This window comes from Lolium rigidum, chromosome 1, assembly GCF_022539505.1.
Source record: "Lolium rigidum isolate FL_2022 chromosome 1, APGP_CSIRO_Lrig_0.1, whole genome shotgun sequence".
Lineage (NCBI taxonomy): Eukaryota > Viridiplantae > Streptophyta > Magnoliopsida > Poales > Poaceae > Lolium > Lolium rigidum.
This window is the reverse complement of record NC_061508.1, coordinates 46,136,267-46,158,800: the sequence shown is the minus strand read 5'-3', so window position 1 is coordinate 46,158,800 and position 22,534 is coordinate 46,136,267. Positions and strand designations below refer to the sequence as shown.

The window sequence follows — 22,534 nt, the reverse complement described above, 5'->3', positions numbered from 1 at the left end:
TTGTGATAAATTTAGATCTTATATTGTTGATTCAAAAGTTACTATTCATACTCGATCATGCTGCAATTAGATACCTAATGACAAAGAAAGATGCTAAGCCGAGGCTTATTAGATGGGTACTTCTTTTGCAAGAATTTTATTTACATATTGTAGATAGGAAAGGTGCTGATAATCCTGTTGCTGATAATTTGTCTAGATTGGAAAATATTGCTTATGATCCTGTTCCTGTTAATGATAGTTTTCCAAATGAACAATTGGCTGTGATAAAGGTGAGCTCGCGAGACAGGTCCTTGGTATGCTCGATTATGCTAACTTTATTGTTTCCAAGTACTTGCCTCCAACCTTTTCAACTCAAGCAAAGGAGGAAATTCTTTTATGATTTGAGGCATTATTTCGGGATGACCCACACTTATATAAAGAAGGAGTGGATGGTATTATGCGAAGATGTGTTCCCGAATATGAACAACAAGAGATATTGAGTAAATGTCATGGCAGTGCTTATGGAGGACATCACGCCGGAGATAGAACCGCGCAAAAGGTTCTACAATCAGGATTTTATTGGCCAACTCTCTTCAAGGATGCAAGAAAGTTTATTTTATCTTGTGATGAATGCCAAAGGGTTGGTAATATCTCCAGACGTAATGAAATGCCTATGAATTATACTCTTGTTATTGAACCGTTTGATTGTTGGGGATTTGACTTCATGGGACCTTTTCCCTCTTCGGAAGGTAACACGCATATACTTGTTGCTGTTGATTATGTTACTAAATGGGTGGAAGCCATACCTACAAAAAGTGCTGATAGTGAGACCTCTTTAAAAATGCTTTTAGATATTATTTTTCCTAGATTTGGAGTGCCTAGATATATTATGATCGATGGAGGTTCTCATTTTATTCATGGAGGTTTTAGAAAAACTCTTGCTAAGTATGGTATTAATCATAGAATTGCTTCCGCTTATCATCCTCAAACTAGTGGTCAAGTAGAATTATCAAATAGAGAGATTAAATCTATCTTGCGAGAAAACCGTTAATAAATCTAGAAAGAATTGGGCTAGTAAATTGAAAGATGCACTATGGGCTTATAGAACTGCTTATAAAAACCCCATGGGAATGTCACCTTATAAAATGGTTTACGGAAAGGCTTGTCATTTACCTTTAGAGCTAGAACACAAAGCTTATAGGGCTGTTAGAGAATTAAATAAAGATCCTAAACTTGCCGGTGATAAGAGGTTGCTACAATTAAGTTATCTAGATGAATGGAGAAGTGAAGCTTATGAAAATGCTAAACTCTTTAAAGAAAAAGTTAAAAAATGGCATGATAGGAGGATCATCAAAAGAGAGTTTAATATTGGGGATAAAGTCCTATTGTATCGGTCTCGTCTCACATTCTTTGCAGGGAAATTACTCTCGAAATGGGAAGGACCATATGTTGTCGAGGAGGTGTATCGCTCGAGAGCAATCAAGATTAGCTCTCTCCAAGGCAATGCTACGCAAGTGGTGAATGGACAAAGACTCAAGCATTATATCTCGGGTGATTCTTATAATGTTGATGTTGATATTATTCAAGTGGAAACACCGGAAGCTTTCATCAAAGGACAAATTGACAGTCCGCCGTAACTCGACTTTGAATAGGTAACGATGCGGTAATGAAAAGTACGCAATTTACTTTCCGAACAATATTTTCGCTGTTTTTGGAAAATATGAGAAATTACGAGTTCGAAACGGAGTGGAAAGGACGCACGAGGGCGTGGCACCATAGGCCGGCGCGGCCTAGCCAGGGCCCGCGCCGACCTAGGGTTTGGCCACCCCGTCGCCCCTTTCCGACTCTGGTTCGATCTGGGTACTTTCCTTTTGTCGAGAAAATTTTTGCTATATAATCCCCGGACCCCTGGAGGTCCGTATATCGTGTTCTCGACGTGTTTTGTTTCGAGTTGTTTCGCCAGGATTTGCTTCGGATCTAGAGCCACCATTTCTTCGTCGGAAGCTCCGAAGGACAACTCCAAGCAAGGATGTTGGCAACTTGTACATGGAGGAGCTGAAGATGCACCCCAAGGAGTTGCTCGCTCGTTGAAGGAGAACCGCAGGTCAAGGATGTCCAGGGTCCTAAAGGAGGAGGAAGCCCGGAAGACAGGATGGAGAAGCTAGAACAAGAGGTTTTCAAGTACAAGAAGATGGCTGAGCGTGAGGTGGATATCTTCCACGAGATTGTGTCCGAACTCATTGTTGAACATGAGAAGGAAGCTGGAAAGCTTTGGAGCGACATCCTCTCACTTCACGACACCACCAACAAGCTCCAAGCACAACTCTATGACGTTCGTAATCAAAACCGTGAGTATGAAAACAGGTTTAAATACATAAGCCGTGCTGCCGGTTTAGGATTCCCGAGACCAAGATGTCGTTTCTTGATGGAGAGCCTCTTCCTTGGAAGTCCGATGACGGGAATTCATCACCACCATCTCCTCGAGAGTAATTCATCATCGGTATTGGCATCCCCTTGGTTTGTTCCAAGCTTGGGGAAGTGCCGCGGTATCACATTATCACTACCTTTTACTTTTATTGTCAAGTAGTGTCATATCATGAATAGGGAAGTTATCGTATAAGATGGGTTGCGTTTGGAAGTATCTCTCCTTTAGTTGTCTATGTATCCCTTGGTGTGAGTTATCGATATGGAATATTAATGAGAAGTCTTATCATTTACATATTGCACATCTTATTTTAGTTTGCAATCTCTATGATTCATCTTGTTGTTAGTATAGGTATCACTTTGGGAGCATTGAATAAATCTGTTTGGTTTTGGCAAACTTAGCATTGGTCAATAGCAACAACACTTTGAGGTTTAAATAGAAAAGAGAAATACATGTAGATGTTTCATTGTCTTTCTTGTTAGCTCATAGCTCATTATTCGAAGTTAAAATTGTTTGTGCTTACAAGGAAGATGCATGATTGTTTCTATCATATGTATATTTGTTTGCTTCCCTCGACTCTTATGCTTGCTAATTAACCTTGCTAGCCAAAGACCTCGTATCGAGAGGGAATACTTCTCGTGCATCCAAACCTTCACCCAAACCTATGTTATTTGTGTCCACCATACCTACCTATTACATGGTATTTTCTGCCATTCCAAGTAAATACTTCATGTGCTACCTTTAAACAATTCAAAACTTAGTATCTCTTATTTGTGTCAATGTTTCATAGCTCATGAGGAAGTATGTGGTGTTTTATCTTTCAATCTTGTTGGGCAATTTCCACCAATGGACTAGTGGCTTCATCCGCTTATCCAATAATTTTGCAAAAAGAGCTGGCAATGGGATTCCCGAGTCCCAAATTAATTAAACTAAATAGACACTCCTCCATGGTATGTGATTGATGGACGGCACCCGAAGGATTCGGTTAGCCATGGCTTGTGTAAGCAAAGGTTGGGGGAGTGTCATCATCATCATAAAGCTAAAATAAAAAGGCACTCCTTCATGGTATGAGATTGTTGGCAGGCACCCGAAGGATTCGGTTAGCCATGGTTTGTGAAAGAAAGGTTGGAAGGAGTGCCACACAAATTGAAAATATTATGGGAGCCGCTCTTAGGAGGTTGTCTGGCAAGGGGGTTAGAGTACCCGCTACCAGTCGTTGACAACAACAAACACTTCTCAAAATGTTACTTTTATTATCTCTATATGATTTCAAAACTGAAAGAGCTCTAGCACATGATTTAATCCCTGCTTCCCTCTGCGAAGGGCCTGTCTTTTACTTTATGTTGAGTCGGTAAACCTATTTCTCTCCATCTCAAGCAAGCATTTGAGTAGTTGTGATCAAACCATTATATTGTGATTTGCTACATCATGTCTTTTATTCTTCCTTGTTTAGTACAAGTTTTATCTGAATGAATATAGCTTTGCAAGTTATCAATGATTATGAAGAGACCATTATGATTGAGTATGCAAGTTGTGCATTATAAACTTTAACATGAGAGCGCTGCTCAATAAGATAAATATAATCTATTAATTGTTCTCTGACCAAGAACGAAGTTTGCCATCACCAATTATGATTTCTCATGCACCTTTACTTGTGATTACCTTATACTTGTTTCAATATGAGTTATAAGAGGTTGTTTACTATTATGTCCTGTGTGAATGAATATGATGCTTCTTGTCCGTATTCTATTTATCGACTCTTCACTCCATAAACATGTGGTCATGTCTATTGAGTTCAGCTTCGCTTGGGGACAAGCGAAGTCTAAGCTTGGGGGAGTTGATACGTCCAATTTGCATCACTATTTTATATCATAATTTGCTCGTTATTCATTGATATATTTCATATTGGGACACAATACTTATGTTATTTCATCTATTTTGCATGTTTCATCATTATTGGAGGATCGAACACCGGAGCCAGGATTCTGCTGGAAAAAGCACCGTCAGAACGCAATATTTCGGAAGATGAACTGTGGAAGGAAATTATACCAAAAATCCTATTTTTCAAGATGACGAAGGAAGCCAGAAGGAGGAGCCAGGAGGAGCCAGGGTGGGCCCACACCCTAGGGCGGCGCGGCCCAGTGCCCCGGCCGCGCCGCCATGTGGTGTGAGGGGCCCACGACCCCTTTCGCCTCCTTTTCTTCGCCAAACCCTTCGTCCCGAAGACCGAAGACACGGAGGAATCCTCACGAAGGGTTACAGCCCGCCTGCGGGGCGGAGAACACCGAGAGAGAAAGAGCTCTCCGGCGGGCGAGGAATCCGCCGGGAAATTCCCTCCGGGAGGGAAATCGACGCCATCGTCACCGACATCGAGCTGGACATCATCACCATCACCATCATCATCATCTCCACCATCATCACCGCCGTCATCACCGCTGGACACCGTCACCGCCGTAGCAATTTGGGTTTGATCTTGATTGTTTGATAGGGGAAACTCTCCCGGTATCGATCTATACTTGTTGTTGATGCTATTGAGTGAAACCATTGAACCAAGTTTATGTTCAGATTGTTATTCATCATCATATCACCTCTGATCATGTTCCATATGATGTCTCGTGAGTAGTTCGTTTAGTTCTTGAGGACATGGGTGAAGTCTAAATGTTAGTAGTGAACTATGGTTGAGTAATATTCAATGGTGTGATATTTAAGTTGTGGTGTTATTCTTCTAGTGGTGTCATGTGAACGTCGACTACATGACACTTCACCATTTATGGGCCTAGGGGAAAGCATCTTGTATTCGTTTGCTAATTGCGGGGTTGCCGGAGTGACGAAACCTAAACCCCCGTTGGTATATCGATGCAGGGAGGGATCGCAGGATCTCGAGTTTAAGGCTGTGGTTAGATTTATTCTTAATTACTTTCTTGTAGTTGCGGATGCTTGCAAGGGGTATAATCACAAGTATGTATTTAGTCCTAGGAAGGGCGGTACATTAGCATAGGTTCACCCACACAACACTTATCATAACAATGAAGATTATTTAGCCGTGTGTAGCGAAAGCACTAGACTAAAATCCCATGTGTCCTCGAGAACGTTTGGTCATTATAAGTAAACAAACCGGCTTGTCCTTTGTGCTAAAAAGGATTGGGCCACTCGCTGCAATTGTTACTCTCGCACTTTACATACTCGTACTTTATTCAATTGTTACATCAAAACCCCCTGAATACTTGTCTGTGAGCATTTACAGTGAATCCTTCATCGAAACTGCTTGTCAACACCTTCTGCTCCTCGTTGGGATCGACATTCTTACTTATCGAAGATACTACGATACACCCCCAATACTTGTGGGTCATCAACGCGCTGCCGCCGGGACTACCACGGCGACAGCACGGACGAGGAGGACGACTGAGCGTCGTTTCTTCGCAGCGAATACGTGCACGGAGGTTTCTGCCTGTACGCCTCATCGGTAGAACCAACAAGGGCACCATCCTCCCGCTGGATTTTTTTCAGTTTGGGTGACTGGTTGTGCCCTCGAGTGTTCTTTCTTAGCAGCGAACACATGAAACCTTCGATGCACGGCCTAGTTAGGTTTAGTTTATTTGCAATATTTTATATTTGTGTCCACCATGGTTCCAACTATGTATTAGTTTGTGGAAACCACGTACCCAATCTATAATATCTAAATAGGAGCAACCCACTAAGTGATTTCTCTTAACATGCAACATGTCCACATCATCAGGTGGGTCTTCTATCATGCAAGCCTTCCACCTCAGTAAGTTTTCCACATAATCGTTTCTTAGATTATTTTCGATTTTTAGTAACCCACGACTTCACAGTCTTTGCCTCTTCACCTCCATGCCAATTACATTTCATACGGAGATGAGATACCAATTAATGTTTCCACCAGAGACACGTTTTGCCTTCCATCCATGTGCTCCACTTTCTTATTCTCATGCCGTTCCTCTTCTCCTTCTTTATCTTCTCAACAACCAGTTTCATCACCTCCTCGTGCGCTTCATTTTCACATTTCTTGGTTTCAGGCTTCTTCCACTCACTGACTTGGTATTCTCTGTAATCTCCACTTCAAGGTAAGTTGTAGCCCCATTTCTTCTCTCTCTCCTGGGAATTTTCCAACCTGGCAGATTCCTTCCGATCTGGTATTTTTTTCCTATGCCCTTTGTTTGTAATCTAAGGTGCTCATATATTCGGTGGAAGGAGAAGCCAGGAGTTGAAATGTTCTTATGCTAATTGCTAAAACACTTTCTTGCTGATCTGCTCTTGAATCGGCCTCTTCTACAATTTTTCTGACAAAGCATAATATTATTTAACATTCAGTTGGTATTTGCAAGATTTTATTTTGGTATGGATGTCGATGGACTGATCAGGGACATACACTATCCAGATTGCCAAATGGATATTTTTGATTCGGCCTCTTCCATATATATTTTTAGATGGACTATTCTTTTGTTTTTCGCGTAATTTTTTTTTTGCATGAATGTCCATTTTATTATATTACTTTCATTTGTGCAATCTAACTTTTTTGTTCTTTTCGTGCAGCTTAATCTAAGAAGCAACTAATGCCAATATTTTCGGTTCGATTTATTCCTTTGGGAGACCGAATCAACAAATGTATGCATCTTCATGAAGTGGTTTCGCTTTCGCCTATCTGGTTGTTGTCTAAAACAAAATTTATCGGAGACACACAAAAAGCCTCTAGACCAATTGGTGACTTATTGTTCTGCATACCATCTATTGAGGGTTATAGCTGGTGTATTTCAGATTTAAGAAACATTGTTGGAGCCTGGTACGTATGTACGAAGTCTATTTCACAGTATGTTTAGTGCCAACAATTTCGAAGAATATTTATGTCAATAATCGATGAAGTATGAGAATGGTCCTTCTAATTTTCAGTTGAAACGAATTGATGATAACAATATATGGTGATATCAAGTAATGCATGGATTGGTCAAGAATTGATTAACTCCACGCGCCCCATGATCTTAAGGAAATATCTTCAACTACGATGCATGTGGCTACTGATACGCTATCACTGTTGACTATCATTTTGTTTCACCAGATGATTGATGTTTTTATGTTTGTAAGATAAGTGTACAACTAAAATTTATGCAGTTTTTTATCACCTTCCTTTTTGTGTCACCACAGAATGTCGATGTGCTCACATCTTTCTGTACTTAATTACATACATAAAAAAGTCCTTCGGGCACCCATGTTATATTGTTATTACATGTAAAGTAAATATTTTTTATTTTGCTCACAAATTTTAAAATTATATTAATCGATCTTCTATTTTAGCCAAATATTCCCGCAGCAACGCGCGGGGTATCATCTAGTTATGTATTAGTTTGTGGAAATAGAAATAAAAATGTTAAAAAAAAGTATTTTAAATGTTTGGGGGAGGCGTTTGGGGGACGTCGCTGGCATGAACAAAACACGTCCCCCAAACGCTTAATCCGACGCGGTTTGGGAAACGCTTTGGGGACACGGCTGGGGATGCTCTAAGGGCATGAGCAATGGAGGCAGCTGTCCAACTAGGCTTGGATAAAACTTTTGACATATGCATGCCATGTTATGATCCCATTAATATGTCTTTCTCTCAAAAATTAATTTGGTTTTTCTCTTTCTCTCTCACATTTTTTACTTTATGGCTGAAGAGGTTACCTCTTGATGAAGAGGCTACCTCCTTATTCGAATCTAATTTGGACCACCCGAACCAAGATAAAACTGCAAGCCAGCACCTCTAGAGCTATGCATTGGCCATGCCCTAACTCAACTCATTGGTTGCTAGGTGCAAGTAGGAGTAGTAGTGTACTAGATGGACCTCGCGCGTCTTGCCGCGCCGTTTTTCTTTACACTCGTCTGTTTTTTTCTTCGTTATTTATTTTCAACAATTTTATTTAATGAGCTGCAATAGCATGTCCCGCCGACAACTGAATCCACCTGCATCAGATCAACCTTACTCACTCCTTGAATGACTTTTATATAATCAGGATGCTCACCGCAAAGAAAAGTGAGCAACCACAAAGAAAAGGAAGCAACCATACTCAATACCTAGAAAATTATCACAATTACTTCATCAAATGACAGTACATTTCAACAATGATTTAAACTTTCATGTATAGCTTTTCGAGGCATCGCTCCACTATGTCAAATATTCAAAATTTTGCTGAATATGGCAACATTCACAAAATTTACTTTATTGATCTTCGCAATCGCATTGGTTTACACTTCCAAGAAGAGATTTATGCACAATAAGAACCAAATAGCTTTAACCTATTGTGTCTACAATCTAGATTAATCTGACCAATATGTCATTGTGTATACCAGCAGTGTACTGAATTAAAGTTTTAAGGCATACCTGGTCTAGTGCAAGAATGATAGAAGACACATTACACTTGTATGTCTGTGCCCAACAGATATTTGCTACATAAAAAATATTACAGAAGAATGGCGTGATAAGTATAAATGGATCATCCATCCTTTATTAAATGTGGGATGGTCACACCTACAATTATGAGTGGAAGAGTAGAATCATCGTATGATGCTCAGGACTTCAGGTTTCTCTCGCATACAACACAAGATTTGTTACCGTCAATTACTTAAAGTATAGTGAATAACTTTAACTATTCATTGAGAATAAACATGATTGTTGAGAAACCATTACTCAACAAGATAGAAATCTAATACCTAAAGAAAATTATTATTTGAAAGATTAATATATTGTAATCAGTGCCTAACACGAGATCAGTTAGCATTAACTAAAATAAGAGGCCAGTTAACCACAAGAACACAAGTCTATCTTAAAGCATGCACGACCAAACTGGTGGCTTCTGGTTTGTTCTTTTCCTTTCACTTACAATGAATCTTGAAATATCATCATCATAGGAGATCTACACTGAAACAACAGAAATTTGTGCCGAATATCAGCAAAATAATAGCTTCACGCAACCGGCCTCATGTGCAAGCCACTATAATTTAGAAGAGTCACCTCTTACTTACAGAATAAAAACATAAAAATAATATTACTCCATGTTCAAAATCTAAGATATGATTTTATAGATAGAAATCACACTTAGTAATTTGACGCATATTCCATGAGAAGAAAATAGATTTGATTCACAATGAACACTTTGGGGGGGATTCACAAGCACCTCACAGGATCGTCATATTCGAATTTATCTTACCTGCACATAGCACTTCCGAAAAACTGAACTCATACTAATTACGTCACAGAAAATTTTGGTGGACAAAGTAATATTTATGGCACAGCTAACTTGGTGGTGGAATAGCGTAGGCAATTGAACATTTTTATGACGCATAAGATTCTCAAGCAAATTGGTTCCATAACAGGATGCCCAGATGGTTTTGTGAACATCACTTTTCCTAGATTCTGTACAATTTCTGCGAGAAGGATTCAATCAATATGAGGAAACAAATCGTTATATTTGTCCCATGACAGCACCAAGCAAGTTAGTCCTTCTCCATTCTTTGATGCCATCAGAAGGATGTGTCATGGCATATAGATTAAGGAATTTCTACATGGATAACATGACACTAAAAATGAGAGGGTAATATACTATCCTTAATACATAAGTTGTTTAATTGCCATGTTTGATCTAATTTTTGTAAGGCGTGGATACAGAAAATACTCTAGACTGAATTATGTTTCTGCATGAATTTATTCCTCTTTATTTTCTCAGATTGCGAATTTGTTCAATAGGATTTGAGAAGTTCAAAATAAGTTTCTAGGCCAACATTATGTTAAGCTTACGCCTAGGACTAAGAGGTGATGATACAAATGCTAAAAACAAAAAAAATGTATGTAACAAATGCCTACCCAAATTATCATCACGGTAGCTTAAATTTAAAAATGATACCATATGAGATGATTAACAGCACATAACCAACTTGATAGACCAAAACAATAGATTTTTTGATGGATAAAATCTGTAGCTAACATCACGTGACAAACCAGAAGAGAACTTGGTGGACCATGTATAATTTTGTGATCATAATTATTAATGTATGCTAGAAAGGCTAAGAATCTGAACATTTTTAAATTTAGTTCAAATCTAGCCCAACCATTGTAGTGGTACCATACCATGAAAATTCTAAAGAGAGCCTTTGCTCGCTTAGTCATATGATTGTGTCGTCCCATTAATGCATCATGTGTTTACCTATGTATAATAGACATATATCTACTCCAATACAAAAAGGATGTACATGAAGCTGTTAAATGAACTGTATCTCTGACATCAAACAGTACTAACCAAAGTTGAAGCAAGTTTTAGAATGACTCCACCACTAAACATCACACAATTACACATCACAAATCGACATGTAGAAATTTCAGTGGTTCAGATCAATTTCTATAATCCAAATAAATACCTATACTCATTGGAGGTTCCTGGAACTTGGATGCACAAGCCAAACGCCATGCCTACCTGCCTAGTGCTTCACCTGGAAGCAGTAATCACTAATCAGCAGCATAGGCTGCACGCTGCACAAGTGCACAGATCAGCTAGCCCCACCAGCCAGCCAGCCGATCTTGCACAAGCGCAAGCACATGTGCATAATAGATAGCTCCCAGCCCTCTGCACAACGTCTTTGTCGCACATGTGAATATAACAAGTTAACAACAGATGGTCACACATGTAGTACAAATAGACCACTTTGGGAGCAGATCAACAGAGACAGAGAAGATCAAAGAATAGTATTGACCTTGTGCTAATGGCGGTGGTACCTAGATCCTCCTTCTCTCTGGCCCTGAACATTGCCTGCCTGCTCGACTGCCTGTGGTGGCGTCGACAGTTTGTTCCACTTGTAGGGGACCTGGAACACCAGAACGGCAAAGCGGGAAAGGGAGGAGACAAAGGCCGAGTTGCGTGTCGGCCTGCCGGGGAAGGGCGCGCCGGAGCGGTGCGGCAAATGTCAGCCGCCGCAGTCCAGTCTAGGGTTAGGGCTAGCAAACTCCATCGCGCGTTAGAGGAATTGGGAATGGAACCATCGGGAGTTCGCAGTCCACACATGACTACATGTATATTCCAACTTCCAAGGCGTAGCTCCAACGATGTGCACTCCCGCAAGAAAGATGTGTACCTCTCACTCCACACGGCAGACGTCCCAAATCGGTAGGGTCCAACCAAAGTGCACACGCGAAACACCGACTACTAAATCCACCGGCAGCCAAGCGAAAACCGCTGCAGATAGGCTTAGCGATAGCAACATCTCGTTCAACCAGACGCGCTCCAAACAGAGGGAGCTTAGAGCTTTTCTGAGATAGCAGAAAAATGTATTTTAACTACAGAATCAAATATCTGTGCAGAAAATTCAATTAGTACATTAGTTGTATAGTCATCCAACATTCTTGCACACCCAGTATAGTCAAAGATCAAAAATTTCACAACATGGCTCCTATATAGTACATTTCTGGATAGATGAAGTAAGCAACACCTACCTCTGAATAGCTATGAAGGTCCTGAGCTGGTGCAAGAGTGTTGTAAGTCGTGTTGCTAGTTGAATTCCTAATCCCTAAAGTTCAAGCAAGATAGACACATTATTTTCTGAGATACTTCTTCCAATGAGCGCTTGTCATCTAACTGGCTTATCACAGCGAGGCTAGGTCTGCATTAAAAAACAAACTAACTCCAAACCTGTAGCTATACCATTGGTACCAAGGGGGGCAACGGGAGGATCCATGTCAAAGAGCTTCTTCCCCTGCAAAATCACAGCCAGATCGAGAAATCGGAACCCATTTCCAGGCCAAACCGAACGGGGCAGTCCAGCCGAAATCCCCAAACACCAAGTCACAATCCATCTCACCTGGAGCTCCGCCTCCAGCTCTTCGCGTCCTCCACAGTCAGCGGTTTGTCCCCTACAGGATCACGCCAATCCACCAACCGATCTGCGACGGGAGCCGACAGGAAAACGAAATCCGACGAGGGAGAAGAGGGCCTTACCTGAGAGGAGAGTAGTGGTGCGGCGGAAGGCGGCTGCCGCTGTGGAGAAGGGAGCGGTCTGGGCGGTGGTGGCCGCGCTGGCTCCGGCTGCAGCGCGGCGGAGGGCCGGGGCGAGGGTTTGGAGACGGCGTCACATGGTGTGTGTGCTCGGGGAAAAGGAAATACGAATACGATCAATCGTTGTGGGGCCCGTGAAAGAGACGGGCAGAGCGTTCACGAGCGCCCGCAACCCTGGGAGCTTAGTGCTCTTTAGGGATTGTCAGCTTTACTACTTTGCGAAAGCAGGCCCACGGCCATTGACTGCTTCCGGCCAACTCTATCGTGCTGCAGCCGCAGGCCAACCATAACTATCGGCTGCAATAAAAATCGTTACAATACACGGCGCTCGAGCCGTCACGCTCACGCCGTTCTCCATCCCACTCGCGTGTCCCGGGCCGGCTGTCTCTGTCCGAACACCCGGCACCACGTCACCGCATCTGATTCCCACTCCCGAAAGAGCAACTCGGACACGCGTCAACACGAACTCGCGTGAGAGCGCTGACGTGTACCCGTCGGCGCAGAGGATCGCTGGGATAGGCTGCCGACATGTGGGTCGATTTCGCACGGGACCCACGAGTCATCAGCAGCGTGGCAGCCGCGTATGGGCGAGTGATAAAATCTCCGTTTGCTTCGATCCGGGGCAAACAGAACCGGGCCGAGTGCGATGCCCACAGCTGCCTTGTGGGAGCACGCCACGATGGGACCCACCGGTCAGCCACGGCTCTGGAGAAGAGATCGTAACGGCCCGACACCGGGACCCACAAGCGTCGGGCCCCACCTGTCATCCAGCCGAAATATCCGAACCGTCTCGCCCCCACACGGCCAGAGGTTGTTGGTTTTACCCAGAAGAGACGGGAAGAAGAGGATCCCACCACAAGGTGCCTCGCGAGCCGTGCGTGTCTCTGACGACCCGCCCGCGGACGAAGCCGCCTCGCCGCGCCGCGATCCCTGGTCGCCGGCGGAGCACCAGGCGGCGCGCGGCTGCTGCTGCTGGTATTTAAGGAGGCCGTTGCCGATTCGTGTCGCGTAGGGGGGAGACCCGGTAGGCGGCGTCTTTAGGACCTGGGGGAGCTGCCATTAACGCTGCGGGCTGGCCACCTTGCGCATGCGGACAAGCGCGCCCACCTCATCATCTCCATCTCCATGGGACGATGCCTCTGACCTCGCCGCAGCGCAGGTATTACTCGAGCGCGGACCGTCTGCCCCACAATTTCATTCGCCTCTGGTTTCTGATCTGACGCTTTGATGTGGGGATTTTTCTGGCGCGCCTTCGTCCAGGGACCGGGGGGCGACATGGCGGGCGGCGGCGCCAGGCGGCATTTCTTCCCGCTCACCAGCCTGCAAATCGGGTACGTTTCAGCCAGGGATTCGAATTCCTTCTTCTGGGGGATGCTTGTGATCTTTCTCGCGCTCGAAATTTCTCTCTCCCGGCTGTCTCTACCAACGCGCATTGCGGGGAACGGTGACCGATTCCCCCGAATTCCAGCTGCTGCTATGCCGTGCTGCTGCTGTTGTCGAATATGCTGTTTCTGTGGGGAATATAACACGGTGGTACCGTGGTAGAATCAACGAGGGAAAGCTCATCCAATCACTCTTAGTGGGCACAGTCCAATCGTTCGTTGCAACAGTTCCTAACGGCATGGAAGCCGCCAACAATCCCGAACTACTGCCCTTATCTGTTTGGACTGCTCGGGGAAGAAAGCTCCAGCATGCTATTCTTGAGAAATAGACAAGAAATTCCCCTACCCACGGATGAGGAGGAGTGGGGGTAGCTGAATTCTCTGATGGAGATGGTTCATTCTGTACTGTCCTCAGTGAGTCCGGCATTTACTTTCTTATATATGGGGATAAGGGTGAAACAGTGACGACCTTGCCTAGTCAGTACAAGGGAAACAAACCTGTTGTTGGGGATTTTTGCCATATATAGCAATTACCTGTCCGAATTGTGTAGCATGCATAAGATTGATATACTTGCAACTGTACACCTTTTACCACCCTTCACCCTGCCTGTGTTCTAAGATATGGTAGTGCTTGTAGCAAAGCCATGGTGCATCACCGTTTGTCTCTTCAGCATCATTACGACTTACCTTTAGGCCTCTTCACTTTTCTGTCACCATCTTTCCTTTAGATTTGCTGGAATTGAATGTCAACGCATAAAAAACCCTGTGGCAATTGACAATACTGGAATATGTAATAGAAATTGGAACTCAAGAATTTTCTTCAAGGGTTTTAGGTGTTTTCTACCCTGCCATAGCTTTCGTAGATACAAAAGAAAAGTTCTAGCAAGGTTGGACAGTTGGATTAAAAAATGGTACTCCCTCAATGTCAAATATGGTGCATGTTAGTTTTGTCCTAAGTCAGACTTTGTAAGCTTTGACCAAGTTACAGAAAAAATACTTAACATCTATAATACCTAGTCAGCACCATTAGATCCATCATGAAACATATTTTATGTTGTGTTTGTTTGGTACAACAGATGTTGACATTTATTCGTATAAACTTGGTCAAATCTTACCAAGTTCTGAATCAAGGAAAAACTAATATGGAGGTGGCGTTTTAGCTCATAGGAGCATATGCTCCTATTATACAAAATAATTAGAAAACAATTTTAAAAATGTCAAAAAATTCTGACATAAATTTTTTGTTGTACATCGTGACATTCTATGTTAGCGCACAAGTTTTCATGGAGAAACAACATTGTATGTGCCGTGTACAAAAAAGACAAAAAAATATCCTGTACGTAGTCGTGTTATAGCATCAAAATTTGTCTTTTTTACTGGAGCCACAAATTTTTATAGTTTTTTTTTGAAAACTTGTGTACAAACATAAAATATGTAGATGTACATGAAATTTTTTAGTTTAGAATTTTTTAACACTTCGAAATGTTGATTCACACAATGGGAGCAAATGCTCCTATGAGCCAAAGTGAATATCCCCCTGCACTATATTTAGACATGGAGGGAGTAGTTTCCTTTTCATGAAGAAATTTCTATATGTTTTTTTTTTTTTTGCAATGTCAGTTGGAACTATTTTAGAATGTGCAGAGGTGTAGGTGTTTACAGGTTATGCAACCGACAAGCTTTTTTTTCTGCTTTTTCCACATAGCATCTAGTAACCTGATGATAATGCTTTAGTAAATTTAGAGTTCTCTCTGCAGCACTCTTCATCAATCAGGTATAACTGAACAACAGTTGCTTTCTTCTACTTGCAGGGATTTACAGTCCTATCTTGCAGAACTTACTATATTTCTGTGCCCTGATACCAAGAAGTTCCTCATATTCCTTGACAACCGCCCATGGCTGCTAGACCAGAACACAAAACCTGCTCACCTCTGGCAATTGATGGTTACCAAGGTGCACTTTATTCTTTTATGCACACCCACCTCTTTAATTCATACTATAACTGTATACGCATAAGCTCACATAAGTGTATATAGGAATATCTCTTTCTTGCTTACTACTCTTGTGATATATCCTTACTGTTGCCATTTTGTGCTTCAGTCAAGATTCTCTCCTTTCGCGAACACTAGAGCTAGGAGAAAAAGAGATGAAGCTGGCGAGAAACTTGTATTTTCAGAAGGCCCAATATCTGCTCCAGATTCGTGGAATCCATCATCCAAATGGTATACTCTGATTGATGATGCCATGCGGAATAAGAAGCTTCAAGTCAACAAATTGAAGGATTCTCGCCTGCTGAATAGGGAACTGCATCGGACATTATATGGTTTTATCATTTTTGAGGTAGACTGGGCTGACGTGCGTGGCATTAATTATTTGAATGAACTTCAGGTATTGCTGCTGAATGTTGATAGTATTCAGTGTATATCATGTTAACGACTTTAAAGGAATCATGCATGCTTACTTCCTTTTGTGCTGTTGTAGACTGATACATCAATGGTCGTTGAAGCTAAAATAATGAAGAGATGGGAATTCGATAGTGTCAATCAAGCTTCATCTTTAATCTCTTCTTGGTTCTCAGGAAATTACTCCGAGTGTCAGATCTTACAAGATTATTTGAACAGCATCTCTCCTAAAGGTAAAAGTTTGAATGATATGTCTTCTGAGTTCCTTTATTCCTGCCTGCAAGTGCAATCTATTTATATGCTTGCTGTTGCAGGTGATGTATTTTATGATGCCCTGAATGACTTCTTAACACCTGATTGGGACAGCGAGAGTGCACAGAGCGATAGCGATCATTCTGGAGATGTTCAATGTGTTAGGGTGTCTTCAAGTTTCACAAGCTCATCATACACCCCACCACCTTGCTCTGGGCCTTACAAGAGAAGAAAGATAATAAGATCGGATTCTGGAAGTAACATGTCTGAAGAACCATACTCGGAATTTGTGACCTCGCCAAGATATGCATCCTCATCATGTTGCAGCGATAATGACTTTAGCAAGCCATTGGTTGAGCCTAGCACATACAAGGATGTGTTGATCTTGTTCCGGTTCAGTGATGGTGATCTGCCGTTCAGACTAAAAGAAGTTATACTGTCTGATGTGAGGCTGTTAACATTACTTGAGTACGGCCTTCCTTCATGGGTCATTTTTCTTCAGTCATATCCAGTGTTCTGCAAGATATATCGCCCATGGATGTGTCCTCTGGCCAGAGCATTATATGTCTTGATTTCATTAATTACTGTTCTTATAGGATTTTATGACCTCTACAAGAATGTCCCGATGTTGAAGGCAACTGCCTCAAGATTATTTGGTCCTTTGTTTGATTGGATAGAGACATGGGAAATGATCTCAAGGCTTAAATATCTTGGAACCATGCTTTTTCTGCACCATTTCGAGCAGGCTTTTACATGGTCTCTTAAGATTGTACGTGCTACTAAGTCTGTTCTTAGTGTTTTGACAAAGCCGGTTATGGGTCCACTTTTGGAGGTTCTTGAATTTACCCTGCCACTATGGAACCTTTGTGCTGAAACAGTTGAATATCTAAGTTCAGCCATAATGATAGTGATGGAGACATCGTGCAGTGCAGTTATCAGTGCAGTACAGACGATCATGTGGCCATTTTGGTTTATCTTCAGTACTATGTTTAATATAGGTATGGTTGCTATAACCTCCGAAACCTCTGTTTGCTTTTTCCCTTGTGTATGTGTTTTGATGCCTTACCACTATTTTTGTCGACTGCAGCTAATTCAATTCTGTACCCTGTAATTTGGTTCTTTGGAGAGATACTAGCTGCACCATTCCGACTTGTTGCTGCGCTAGCAAGTTTTGTAGCGGACTTCTTTGATGATATTGTTGATATTTTAAGGCAGACCTGGTCGACACTAAGTTCATTGTATCAAGTTGGGTCTGCATCCAGAGCCTCTGGTGTTACATCCGAAACTACCATTTGGGGGTCACTCTGGAAAGATCTTCTGTATCAGGTTAACATAAATTTGTTGGCATGACTAAATATCTTGCTAGTATTTCTACTGAACCTTTCTTTCCAAGTAGTATAAAATGCAACTTACTTTGGCTCTTTTTCTTAGATTTTCCGAGCAGTCCGAAGCATTTTGTATGGTTTTGTTGCCTTCTTTTCAACATGCAACAGGCATCGGCTCAGGTAACCTTCCCAATCGCTTGTATGCAGACAAACTGAATGATGAGAACACCTGTGTTTGTAGAGTTTTTTATGTTCAGTTCAGACTTTTCCTCCAAACTGGCTTGTTTCATTGTTTGTCATCTCTGGCCACTGGAAATTGTAAAATCATGTACTCTAGCTCTCATTATGCCTTCATGTGTGCTATATACTAATTGTGACTACATGCTGCAGCATCTATAATCATATAGAAGTACTTCTCCGGCGCCTATCCCGCGCCTTAACTACCGCGCGGCATACTGCCTCTTGTGAAGGAGCTCGGAAGTATGCTAGTCAAAATCATCCTGTAAGTACTTACATATTTATACTTTTATCATTGAGGTTTGTATTCAATCAACATTGTTTCTTAATTTAGGAAACGAGATGGCTCCCTAGAGAAAGTTCAGCCCTCATAACTAGCATTATTCATTTTATTATGATACTCCTCGACATTTGAATACAAAGTAACATAGTTCATTCCAGAACAGCCAACTTTCCCTGGACTAATTTTTTTTCCGAAATGGAGGATAAACCCCCGGCCTGCATGGACTATCTTTTACTGTTGTTTAATGGTAGCTACTTAAGCAAGTTAATAGTTCTAACTGTCTTTTCTCAGTATATATACTTTGATCGTTATATTCTTGTCAATTTTGACAGCTCTACTCCTTACTAGAATTAACAAGCCAACATGTGTTCACATTGAAATTACTCTCCTACTAAAATTATATATATTCTTTTTTCGTGCAGCCAAGGAAAACCAAGGAAAACTGAGGCGAGATGACTGGATCTAACAAATTAACATGTCAAGTAAGAAACTAATTCAGAGGCCTTAAGAGACTGAGATGAGATAAAAGGTGGAAACTCCACTCTGAATGGACCTCCTCAAGGAACTTAGAAGGGTCATAGTACAGGACCCATCATAGATCACCGTTCGGTGTTGCCCTCTCTGTATGCCGTGGGCAACTGCTGAAGCAAAAACACTGCAACTGTACATTCGCGAAATCTGTTGTTGTGTACATTATAATAGAATGTAATGTAATTTAATAGGTTGCTGTTGTATAATAGTAGGTTTGTGCATATCCTCTGGTGACTGAACAAGAATTTTGTAAGTATATAAGTATTTCCTTTGTTCAGTAACAGCACTGAACTCTTCTGGCTAGTTGTTGAGATCTTACTAATATAGCCCACTGATGCATGCATTGCACATCAGCATTGGTGAACACATGGGAAGCCTGCAGTTTTGCTTCCCTTAATCTGTAAGGAGAGAAGAATCTTGGCAGAGCAAGATGTTCTCAATTGGCAGCTTGATCTCACATTTTGAATTCCCTTTCCGTGCTCAGATCTCATCTCATGTGTTCTTCTCCAGTGTCACGTACTGCGCAGATTGCACATGGAGTTGGCATAGCATGTTACTTGTTATACATTCACGGACTAATTAGTCTTGCTAGTATTTGTACAGGAGCTTGTGTATGATTTTGTTGCCTTCTTTTCAACATGCAACAGGCATCGGCTCAAGTAAGCTTCCCTATCGCTTGTATACAGACACAGAATAATGAGAACACCTGTGTTTGTAGAGGTTTTAATGTTGAGTTCAGACTTTTCCTCCAAACTGGCTTGTTTGTCATCTCTGGCCAAGGGAAATTGATCATGCAGTCTAGCTCTCATTATGCCTTCATGTGTGCTATGTCTCTAATTAAATGCGAATAACTCGTCCTCCTCTCTTTGAAACAAGGCAAGGGGCGTTTCTGTGCGTCCTGATCGCGACTACATGCTGCAGCATCTACAATCACACAGAAGTACTTCTCCGCCCGACATACCGCCTCTTGTGAAGGAGCTCAGAAGTATGCTAGTCAAAATCATCCTGTAAGTACTTACATTTTATACTTTATCATCGTGGTATCTGTTCAATCAACGACGTTTCTGAATTTGCGAAACTAGATAACTCCCCAGAGAAAGAACTGCCCTCATAGTTCATTCCCAAACAGCCAACATCCCCAGAATTTTTTTTGCTTTTTTTTCGAAAAGGAGGATAAACCCTGGTCACCGTGGACTATCTTATACTGTTGTTTAAGGGTATGTACAATGGTAGGGAAAGCACGCCTTCTCTTAGTAGTCCATGTCACCTAGAGAGGATGACAAATATAATGATACAATGCATTATCTCTTATTGTCATCCCTTGCAATAAATGATAATTAATTATTTTTAGTAGGAAATTATGTGTCTAATGGAAGATAAATCGTACAATGAGAAAAATAGCCCTCATAAGAGATCATCCCTTTAGCTAAGGGAAGACAACCTTCTCTTCCATCGTGCTCTCTCTGCCAACTAAGCAAAAATTCGATGTGGCAATCGTAAGGGGAGGCTAACATCACCCTATTGTACATGTTCTAATGGTATCTATAATCGGTTCATATGTCTTTTCTCACTATATATACTTGGAGCATTACATACTTGTTTGTTTTGACAGCTCTGCTCCTTATTAAAGCTAACAAGCCAACATGTATTTTCTCCTATGCTAAAATTCTCTATTTTCTTTTTCGTGCAGCAAAAGAAAGCTAAGGAAAACTGAGGCGAGATAACTATGGATCTAGCAAATTAACATGTCAAGTAGCTAATTCAGAGGCTTTAAGAGAGTGAGACGAAATAATGGAGGACCTCCACTCTGAATGGACCTCGAGAAGGAACTTAGAAGTGTCATGTGTTGAATATAAATATAGTGCCTAGCCTCTTTCCATAGGATCAGTCTTTTGAAAAACTTGGCTAGTGCATCAATCCTATATCATGTACATGACCAATCATCGATCATCGTTCGGTGTTACCCTCTCCGTGCCGAGGGCAACTGGTGAAGACAAAACACATTTACGAAACAGAAATATTTTTGTACTTACACACATAGGAAAGAGTGTGGGTGTTTCTGTCACCATCCGTTTTACTTTGAGATTGATGAGTAGAATGTAATGTAATGTAATAGGTTGTTGTATATAAACTTAGTAGGTTCGTGCATATCCTCCGGCGACTGAACAAGAATTTTGTAAGTATATACAAGTGTTGCCTTTGTTCAGTAGCAGTAATGTTCAAAGTTTCCTGAACTCAGCTCCCTATTTCTTGACATCTCAACTGCCTAGTTCCTGAGATGTTACTGATATAGCACACACTGATGCATGCACACTGTACATGAACATTACTGAGCACTTGGGTAGCCTGCAGCCCTTGATCAGTAGAATGAGAAGAATCTTGGCAGAGCGAGTTGTTTTCAACCGGAGAAAATGATTAGCTTGATCTCACCTTTTTGAATTCCCTGTCCGTGCTCAGATCTCATCTCATCTATTCTTCCTCCCCAGTGTCACGCAGTGCGCAGGATGCACATGGAGTTGGCGTAGCATGTTACATGTTACACATTCGATCAGATTCAGGGACGCATAACAAATACGAGGAGGTGAGAACGAACTATCACAGGAAGGCTTAGGGAGCTCGCTCCCCTCGGTCGCCTCCTCCAGGCGACAGGGGAGCCAAAACCTAGCCCTCCCGCCGCCGCCACCTAGACCCCGGCCCTCTCCCTCGTCGTCTCCCGAGGCAGCCGGCGGCGAAGCCGTCCGCCGCCGATGAAGGGGACGGCGAGGTTCTATGCCTCTCGGGATCTCGCGCGGCCACCTCGGAGGGAAGACGTCGCGCCGGACCCCGGAGGTCGTCGCCGTCCTGCGCCTCTCGCCGTGGCGTCGCGCCCTCGGCCGCCTCCTGCTGTTCGCCGCCCGTTGGCTGCGTCATGGACGGCCGCGCTCAAGCGAGCGCTGGTGCGGTTGCTGCCGGCGGCGCTCAAGCGAGCGTCAGGTCGCGGTCGCGCTCAAGCGAGCGGGCGACTTCAGTCCGGCGCCGGGGGAGCGGCCTCGGGATACGGCGGCTGCGGCCTGCGGTGGCTGTGCGCGGCCTCAGGCGGGCGTCGGCTTGGTGGTGGGGGCTTCAGGCTGGGCGACGGGGTCGGCAGGCGCGGGCGCGCTGCGTTCTTCTTGCGCCTGGCGGCGCGGGCCCGGATCTGGGCCGCGCGGGCCGTGGACTTTGCGTGGTGGCGCGAGGCCTGCTCTGGTTCTGTGCGTAGTCGCGCAAGCGCGCTGGTGGCCAGGGATCCCTCATCCCTGGCGCGGTGGAGGCGTCGGGGTCGCCGCGGGCGGCCGATCTGGGCCTTGCGGGCCCATGGCGCGGCTCCCCGACGACGCGGCGGCTGGGGACCAGACCTTTGACGGCTCCCGTCCCGATTTGGTGCTCCGGCAGTTGTTTGAAGCAGAGTGTGGTGCTGGTTTTGGCTGCTGCGTCGGGTGTGGGTGTCTGGTGGTCGGCGGCAAGGTCTCATGCTCTGGTGGCTGCGCTCCTTCAACCCAAGCTTCAAGCGAGCTCGATGGCGGAGATGGCATGCCAGGCGAAAGCTTTGCACCTATCCTGAGTAGGTGCCGATGACGACGGTGCCCACGGGAGCCGTACTCCTTCTTGAAGGCGTCTTCGTGAGCTACATCTCTCGCCGTCGCGGGTGTCCGGTGTCCTCTCGGTGAA

The 22,534-nt window shown here is 43.2% G+C and overlaps 1 protein-coding gene across 1 annotated transcript; it reads left to right on the top strand.

Moving 5' to 3' along the window:
• The first annotated feature begins 13,418 nt into the window (after positions 1–13,418).
• LOC124685282 lies at positions 13,419–19,144 on the top strand. The gene is made up of 10 exons (XM_047219618.1): positions 13,419–13,594; positions 13,696–13,766; positions 15,629–15,770; positions 15,918–16,205; positions 16,299–16,452; positions 16,534–17,469; positions 17,559–17,797; positions 17,903–17,976; positions 18,187–18,298; positions 18,739–19,144. Exons 1-10 carry the CDS (start codon positions 13,523–13,525, stop codon positions 18,760–18,762), a joined length of 2,112 nt encoding a protein of 703 aa, XP_047075574.1. The 5' UTR covers positions 13,419–13,522; the 3' UTR covers positions 18,763–19,144.
• Positions 19,145–22,534: the final 3,390 nt, after the last annotated feature.

What these genes read in the sequence shown, in the direction of transcription:
- LOC124685282 (XM_047219618.1), top strand. Translation starts at nt 13,523, where the DNA reads ATGCGGACAAGCGCGCCCACCTCATCATCTCCATCTCCATGGGACGAT. An exon ending in ATTATTTGAATGAACTTCAG is followed by an intron (nt 16,206 to 16,298) that starts GTATTGCTGCTG and finishes GTGCTGTTGTAG; the next exon opens with ACTGATACATCAATGGTCGT. An exon ending in GAACAGCATCTCTCCTAAAG is followed by an intron (nt 16,453 to 16,533) that starts GTAAAAGTTTGA and finishes TTGCTGTTGCAG; the next exon opens with GTGATGTATTTTATGATGCC.